At 35.2% G+C, this 8,818-nt stretch overlaps 1 protein-coding gene across 1 annotated transcript; it reads right to left on the bottom strand.

The window, feature by feature from the left end:
• Positions 1 to 240: 240 nt before the first annotated feature.
• On the bottom strand, positions 241 to 7,365 carry LOC133797584 (probable alpha-mannosidase At5g13980). The gene is made up of 28 exons (XM_062235534.1): positions 7,116 to 7,365; positions 6,935 to 7,018; positions 6,731 to 6,819; positions 6,439 to 6,613; positions 6,217 to 6,336; positions 6,023 to 6,112; positions 5,873 to 5,944; positions 5,687 to 5,800; positions 5,473 to 5,573; positions 5,304 to 5,397; positions 5,053 to 5,220; positions 4,889 to 4,978; positions 4,460 to 4,525; positions 4,305 to 4,361; positions 3,841 to 4,060; positions 3,601 to 3,740; positions 3,335 to 3,460; positions 3,174 to 3,245; positions 3,002 to 3,049; positions 2,770 to 2,889; positions 2,574 to 2,639; positions 1,978 to 2,090; positions 1,557 to 1,641; positions 1,366 to 1,476; positions 1,194 to 1,286; positions 1,010 to 1,057; positions 837 to 905; positions 241 to 737 (listed from the first exon to the last, which is right to left on the bottom strand). The coding sequence occupies exons 1-28, from the start codon at positions 7,311 to 7,313 to the stop codon at positions 540 to 542; spliced, it is 3,027 nt and encodes a 1,008-aa protein (XP_062091518.1). The 5' UTR covers positions 7,314 to 7,365; the 3' UTR covers positions 241 to 539.
• Positions 7,366 to 8,818: the final 1,453 nt, after the last annotated feature.

Raw genomic sequence — 8,818 nt, 5'->3', positions numbered from 1 at the left:
GTCTATTTAACATTTGTATTTGGTCAAAAAAAAACATTACGAGTTTTACTTTCTCACAAATGAAATGTTATTACTATGTATCTTGTGAAATGAGAATTCAAAAAAGTCCAACATTAATTAGAATTAGAGAGAAGATGGAAAAGAAATAAAATTTGTAAATGTAGACACACATATCAATTGGTATGAAGTCTTTTCAGGCAGAGTGTATCCAAATAAATAATTCACTAAACTAACTTGTAAAAAATTTATAATTTTATTTGATTTCAAGTTTTCCTTTACTACACAAATTCTTATTTCTTCACTTAAAAAATCAAATAAAATGTGCTAAATTTCATTCCAATTTATAAAACAAAACTTCTTCACTGCAAACAAATCTATGGTATATGATAGCATTTTGTTTCCAATGCCAATTTTCTTGTATGGAATCTGCAAAGTGAAACCCAATCATAAAAATCTCTTCCCTGATTTCGAAAGTTTTTTTTTGAAAAAGTTGACTTATTCATTGTTGTAGGAGGCTTGAACCTTTCAGTTGTTGATCATCAAGAGTAGAAGCTGATAATGAAGGTTCGGATTTCCATTGGAGCAAGTTCTACAACTAGCTTTGTTGGATCAATTGGTCTTCCCCTTGATACCTTTGGCTCTTCAGAAGAGCCTTCTACTTTCCAGACTAGTCTCTTTTTCTCCATTTCTGCTCTTTTTTGGTTAGCAGATAAACTGGTCTCTTCCAACCTATTTATCTGAATTTAAAGGAAAGAAGAATATCATATCACTACAAATAATTAAGTGATAGACAATTGGAGACCAAGTTATTTTCATTAGCCATTTATTTGACTTACCTTCTTATTGTTGAACACTTTTTTCAATTCTACACTTGCCATGGTGGAAAGATCTTTATCCTCTCCAACCTTTTAAAGAGCACCATGAGAATATCAGTCTTAGAAGGTCTTTTAAGATTGAAGATGAAAATGGAAACTTCAATTAGAAATTGATCATAAGAGAGAAATCAAACCTCGTACAAGTGCGCCAATCGAAGGAGGACTTCTCCACCTTCTAGCTCCTACAGAGATCAACAACATGACATGATGAGAAGCAATACAACTATGGTTTAAGAGCTTTCATAATACAAAGGAAAAAAAATGATCTTATAGATTAAGTAAGACTATGAGATAAATTTAACTATTTGAGTCATAAACCTGAAGAGTCAGTATTGCAACATTATCAGGTAAAACATAGGAGGGGCTCATGCCATAAAAGGTTGGAACATGAGAATTCCAGTTGTGTCCATCCTGAAAAAAGATAATTTGTCATATACATGTTATGAATGAACAACTTTGTCTACCAAATACTTCATTGTCCTCATTTCACCTGTTCAGTGAATGCTAAAAGAAATGGAGAATATAATTCCTGACCATAAGATCGACGCCATTTAGCACCTTCTCCCAGTGGATCAATTCTGAGATAGTACTTTCCTACTACCTGCAAGTATGAGAAAAGAAACTACATTTGAATATTGTGATCTTCTTAAAAACCAAGAACAACATTGGTTATGCTCTTACAGTTAGGCCTTGGCAGTTATCAGCAATGCAAACTGTTTCGTTTAGTGCCTCTAAAACCCCTCGATCATCATATCCCAGCAACCTCCTACACAAAGAAGTAAATCCAGGATTTGTTTGAGATTTTACCCTAGTTGGAAAATGTGGCATTGTCTTTAAACATCATATTGTAGACTGTAATGAAAACCAATGCATAAAAGAATTTGAGCTAGTGTACCGGTATGTGCTTAGAATATGCACATTGGTGGAGATAATCCATATATGCAAAACTAATGCAGGTTCAAAACATAGCATTGAATTTTTTGGGATCTTCCAAATCTTAACCCCTTTGAATTCACACCATAACACACTCTTTATAACACAAAAACCAAGTCATTCTTAGATCTCTTATCAGTTCAAGCACAAAAGATGAAGAAATTTAAACCTGTGAAGCATAAGTTCTAATTGCCCATCCACAATGCTGGATCCACCCACTGCTCTATCTACCAACAGGGAGAGCTCAGAGCTCTCATCCTTTGTATAGATCCCAAGATTAATCTGAAAGAAAGATAAACCAAACTTCATCATATGTGCTTCTAAAAAGTGGACTGCAGGAACAATAGACCAGACTTTGTCATGCATGCTGTCAGTTGGTGATTACTTTTGAGTTCAAATTTTAAAGTAATCCATTGTAATAGTTTCAAATTCTCTAGTCAACAATATATCTCATCTCATCTACATCCTTACATCTCCATAAATTCCTTGTTGTGGAATGGAATAGGCATCATAACATAGATTGCATAGTCATATACCAGATTGTTAGATGAAGCAAACAGTAGTAATAGTATTATCTGGTATGACTAACAAAATGTGCTGCCTGAGTTTAAATTAGACTATGATCAGATCTTCATGGAATAATAGACTCAAAAATCAACCATAAGTTGATATAAAAAAAAAAGGAAAAAAAACTTAAGTACATACAATCTCCAAGTGAAGACAAATAGAAACAAGTTGATTAGTTAAATTATCTAATGAACATACTGGGCAATAGTTTCCTGCAACAGGTTGATTCACTTCCAGCTTCCAGTCTTTCCTATAATCTCGAATCTAAAATGTAACAATTTATTAATAAAAAATTGTGAAAACACTTGTGATTTGCATCTTTGAAGCAACTTAAAGAAATTAAACAAGAAAGCAATGCAATATCAGCTTTAGTAACTAATTGATGACAGCGTACCCTTTCGATAAAATCACGCCCATTAGAATCTGTATAGAATGTTTTGTTGCTTTTCAAACTGCTTGAAATTTTAGTTACTATCTCTTTTCCAATTCCATCATGGATTGGTATTGGTCCTATCTGAAAGTGAAAATATTGTTGAGGGATAAGCACTACATCAAAATTGTCACACATTCAAATGAAACAAGAATTACTTTTTGCAAATTACAATCCACAAGTACGATAAACTTACAGCGAACTCAAATTCGACATGTTCTTTTCTCTTGAACACTCTAGTGATCTGCTCAGACAGTGCAAAAATAAACTATGTCAATAATGGCATGAAAAGCCTAGATATTGGATAATCCATATAATGAACTCTTTGAAAGATCCAATCAGTGAAGAGAAAATATAGGAATAAGCACCTGATATATCCATGAATTGATTCTCTGATGTACTTCATCCAATATTGGTCCACGGTAAATAGTAAGAGGAACCTGAAATTTCCAATAATGGATTCTAGATATTCTATTGATTACAGGTAAGTCATATAATCAAATTGCTTTAAAAGCATAGTATTATTTACCTTCTTTTCGTATTTAATAGGATAAGTGACATTAGGACGAAAGATGTATGGTCCTGAGGCCTGAAAATCCACACTTCCATCATCTCCAGAGTAATAGCCAAAGGATTGCTGTATCGACTCTTCAACCTTGAATTGCACAAGAAAATCAAGCCAAGTACTTCAATGATGTAACCATAAAGAAGAAAGCCATGTTTTCTCAAACAGTTTTATTTGAACAATCATCAAAATCGTGCATGCTGCAGTTGAGTAAAAAGATAACAGCATACCATGCTTCTTTTGTTAATGTATTTGGTAAGCTCTCCATTCTTTTCAGAATAAACAAGTTTTAAGTTTCCTGTCCCCACTTGTATTTTCTGATCTTCATTTCTATCTGACACATACACTGATTCTTTCTCAGAACCACCAGCTGCAAATATGGAACAAAAAAGTCTTGAGCAAATATATATGGAAACTCTAATCTATTTTTTATAAGCTCTATGAGTGTTATAGATGCAAGAGTTCAATACCTGCCCGTTTGGCACTTGAGACAGTGTAAGAACTGAAACCAAGAGGTGGTACAGTGGCTGAAAATAAGAGCCAATAGCGAGGGGTCACTTTCGGATATTTTCCCAAATAGGCCTTTGCATGGTATTTTCTTATGGCGACAGAAACATGAGACAGAGGTGTGACCTGTGATTCAATTTCCTTTCCTCTAAGATCCTTAACAACCACATTCTCATCCACAATCTGTAGTAAGGTTGATAAGGTCAGATCATGGCAGAAGTAAACAAAGAAAGTATTGAAGCAAGTGCTTTTCACACTAAATTATGTATATGTTCAAACATGAAATATTCACAGAATAATAGATTGCTAATTTTTTGTTGCAACAAGACATGTAAGAGAGTACAAAAATTAATTTTTTTTTAATGGATGCTTCTTCTTTCATAAGAAAATGAAACAAGAGAAAGTGCATGGTTAAGGTATTACTCACTGGAATCTTAACAACATCCTCTCTTTTCCATCCCAGGGGGTTATAAACTACAATAACCTACAGAAGGAGAAACAAAAGAAAATGATTAGGAATATTTAAACTTTTCAAGGCTTAGCATCTTAATTGTTAGTTTTTACCACATTACTAATCCTCACCAGATTCTTTCCCTTTGAAAGATCGACCTCTGATGGGGGACAATAGCTAATATTCAAAAGTGGGCACTAAACAAAATAAGATAAGAAAGACAATAAATACATAGAATTTGCATGCTGAATAATCTTAATAAAAACACAGGAAACATAATCATAATACAGTTAAGATATATATGTATACATAAACATATCCCAATCAGCTTAATACTGCCAATTCTAGAAACTAATTAGCAGACTCTAAAGTAAATGGGTTGACGAGGACAACTAATTGAAAGATCACCTTCAAATTTTCAACTTAAGCGAATACAAAAATGATGATGTACTACGTACCAGCTATACTATTAACACTGATCAGGGTAATGGTGAATCAAGCAATTAACCGAAGTTTTTGAAAATAGCAGAAACTTAAGACAAGAAGTAAGTTTCATTTGCCTGTTGATACTTAATAGAAGAGTGGTTGTAACCAGTTTTTGATGTCAAATCTGTTAACTGTAAAAGTGATGCTGCAACAACCTCCTCAGCCTGAAACCAAAAATTAAATAAAAAAGATTCAAAATTACAAACCAATGAGGGGAATGAATGACATGAAGTCTTACCTCAGTGTAACCAATTGCAATTCTTTTTGCATAATCATCTGCAACATGCTGTTGTGATGTACCACTAACTGCGTCATGATGTTGAGCAATTGCTAAAGCATCAGCAAGATAGTCCATGTTCAGCCCCGCTTTACTCCTTCCCCTAAAAAACTCTAGTTGCCTTGCTGCCTGTTAATGGATATTACAAGGCAATGAGCATCACAACCTTGATATCTTGTGATAATTGATAACCAAATGGATCAAAAGTTTACCAAATAGTAGCTGCTTGTCACTCTAACGTAGCCTTTAAGGGCTGGTCTGCTAGTAAAATAACCAGTCCAGTATGCATTTACTCGGTCTGCATAGCTGAGTTATTGACATGAAAGTGGTCAGGGCAACACAGACAGAAGAAGATTTGGAGTTTTGATCATATGGACTTACGGGAAGTAGTCTTCATTCTTTAATGGCCAGGACTCATCGGCTGCATGTTTTGCATCAGTGTATATTGATGGGGTTGAGTATAGGGCATTTACACGCCCATCCTATAAGCATCCACATTGTAAGTAGTCTCAAAATTATAAGAAAACACAAGGACATAAAAGTTGAGAACCGCTAAAGATGCTTGTATTGGAATGAGTTTTAAACAATAACTAACGTGATTGACATAATGAATAAGCTTGTCCATCTGCCGAAACCACGTGGTTGCATATTGGTACTTGAAATCTGACCCCATCGTCCACATGACATGATTTGTACGAGTAATATTAGCCTGAAAAATTGCGATTACTTTGACAGAATTGCATTGTTATTTTGATGAGACAAGTAACTCCGTGCATCTTACTTGTGATATAGCAGCAGCCACAAAATCATTCACACGCTCCGTCACATTGTAGCTAAACAAATTGGGATTATCCTTCAAGTGAAAGAATAAAGTAAATATTTATAGGAAAAACTATGTAAAATGCTCAACAATAATTGACCAATGACTCACCTGGACAATAGGATCATCGTTATCACTATTAACTTCGTAGAAGAATCCGCTAGGAGGTCCATAATTGTCAGGAAAAGCGCCAGCAAAGATCTACAGAGAACAACAATATGGTAAGAAAGTAAGTTGAAAGAGGTTTATGTAGCTTAGATCACTTCAATTACAGTTTCAAAGGAAACATATTATGTGAAAATAACCTGTGCAGATGAGCCAAGACTCTTGGATCCTCGCCAGACAACCTCAAGGGTCTTGTCATTTTTTCGCTTAGCTCTATCTTGGTAGTCAATTCTTCCGAAGAAAACTGAGTCAAATCCAACCTAAGAAACCCAAGAACAAAAAAGAGGCAAAAGGGGTTAACTGTAACCGATTGGTTTATGGTGGCTCTTTAAAAACATCCAAAAGATGAAACAAAACCATACTTCAGCTCCTAACAGGTAGGCCTGTACTGCAGAATGGCCAAATGGATCAATCTGCCAACCAATTCTAGGAGTGACATTAAACTCTGCCTTTATAAAGCGATGCCCAAGAGTAGTCTGATCAATCATATCAATGTAATGAGTTGCGGCCTCATCGTGCATGCAAATACCCCCATTTCTGCACATCCCCAAGAGCAAAAACAATCCAAAATCCACACATCAAATAATAAAAATCAAAGATAACTGAAAAGTAGAAGAGAGATACATTGATTATCTTAGTTTGTTTAGTAAGTACATGAGCTCTAGTTGACCAGAGCTGACTAGTTTCTTGACTGTGCTTTTAATCACCTCACTCTGTTCATCCCACCAAAGCTGGAAAAATGCCTGCCATTTACTAAAACTCATTTTAGAAATAAAACACTACAATCCCATTTCATACATACACACATATATATATATATGTATGTATATATATTATATCAAATGTAGATTTTCTTGCCTGTTCTACGTAAATGAACTTGCGATTCTTATCGGCCAACAACGCGGGAACTATTGAATCCAACTCGTTTTGAACACAAGCAACCTGTTATTATTCCATTAATAATATCAATAATGTTAAATGATATTTTTAAATAAAAAAGAATTATAATTATAAAACGTGAGAAGAAAGAATATATGACCTGAATGGAGTTGTTGGAGCCAACATAGTACTGATCAATGGTCTTCAACCATCCAACATCATCGTGAGTATGGGGAACCAAATGAACATTGATCTTTCCACTAACAATGGCGGACGTAGTGTTGTAAGCAATATACTTGGAGTCCCCACATGAAAGCAGAGCCGCCATGAACACCAGGAACCAAGCTTTGATCGCCATGAAAGTAGTAGTTAACAAGCTAGCTAAGCTCAGCCTCAGATCAGACCCTAGATGGGGACTCACTGTCTTATTAATGCACGCTTTGTATCAAGTCAATACAAGTCAATGCCGATAACGATATACCGTCCAAATTTTTCTTTTCAATATTGCCAGCTAGTGCTTGTTCAATTCAAGTATGAGGATAGTCAAAGTATACAAGTCATGCATGATCGATACATGTTACTGAAACTGTTCAAAGCAGGAAGTCATAGCGCACTCGGGCACCAAATTTCTATTTCTATTTCTATTCTATTTGGCTTGTGAAAGTTAGTCAAGTACTGCTACTCAACTATTCACTAAAATTTTCAAATAATTAATCAAATAAAAATTAGATTTGAATCATAATCAAGTGCAAGAATAATGAAAATGACACAACATTTTTATATTTTTACATGGTTCAGCCATGATTTCTCACAACCTACTCTATGAGACCTAGTCCAGAGGTGAAGCAAATTCACTAAAATAATCAGAGTTATTACAAATACAAACAACAACAAAAAAACACAAATTAAAACCCCCTTCTAATTTGGTTTACAATCAACAAACAAGTCTCTATTTTGTGAAAGTCTTCAAGCAACCAGCCTTCCACTGGTTTTGAACGTTGTTGGACTCCCTCCAGCTACTGCTCAAGCTCCTCTTGAGACTTATATTGAAATCCTTTCAAGGTTTACACCAGAAAACTTGAGATAAATAGTGAGGAATCACCAAAACGCCATGGGTAATAAACAATGAAGCATCAAGAGCTTCAGACCTTTTACAGAGAGTATTTCTTGGAGAAGATACTTTTTAGCTGCTAAAAAAGGTGAGGGAAACACGGAAAGAACGAATATATATACTAGGGCTAAAAATAAACTAGCTAAGCAAGTCATGTGCTGAAAATAGAAATCACGTACTACTGGGCTTTTAGTGTTATAACATGAAAAACAATGCATGACAAAAATAACACTTACAAACTTCCCCATTGGCATGCATATGAATAGTGAACTGATTTATACTTTTAGCACATAAAGCTGACAAGAACTAACAGCAGACAGATTTGATAACAGCAACAACTAAATTAGATAAATTGTCATATTAGGATACCAATAACAAAACCACTTGCTCAAAATACAATCAGATACCAACAGAGAAAAATCAAAAGCAGCAAGTAGTAAAAATAGTTCAAACTCAACTAAAAAGACGCCAGACAATGTTAGTTAACTAAAGATAATCTAAAAAAACTCCCCCTCAATGTTCAGAGGGCATGCCAAAGTTGAACCACAACTACTGGGAGGAAGAAGGTTGCTTCTTCTTCTTACGACGCTTGAGGGTGCCTGGCGGCACAACAAACTCCCCCTGAGGGGCAACGACAGGAGGCACAGGCTGGTGTCAGCAAGCTGGGAACCAGTGGCAGTGGGACTAAGGACTTGCCCCCCTCCCCGAGATGGTGGTGCATCCTTAAACGAATCATCAGCAGTGGAGGACAG

Source organism: Humulus lupulus, chromosome 8, assembly GCF_963169125.1.
Source record: "Humulus lupulus chromosome 8, drHumLupu1.1, whole genome shotgun sequence".
NCBI classification, from domain to species: Eukaryota; Viridiplantae; Streptophyta; class Magnoliopsida; order Rosales; family Cannabaceae; genus Humulus; species Humulus lupulus.
This window is presented reverse-complemented; position numbering and strand designations above follow the sequence as displayed.

Coding starts and splice junctions, on each gene's coding strand:
- LOC133797584 (XM_062235534.1), bottom strand. CDS start 7,313: ATGGCGATCAAAGCTTGGTTCCTGGTGTTCATGGCGGCTCTGCTTTCA. Junction 4,526..4,888: donor CTTCTATTAAGTATCAACAG/GCAAATGAAACT, acceptor TATTTTGTTTAG/TGCCCACTTTTGAATATTAG. Junction 906..1,009: donor GATTGGCGCACTTGTACGAG/GTTTGATTTCTC, acceptor GCTCTTTAAAAG/GTTGGAGAGGATAAAGATCT.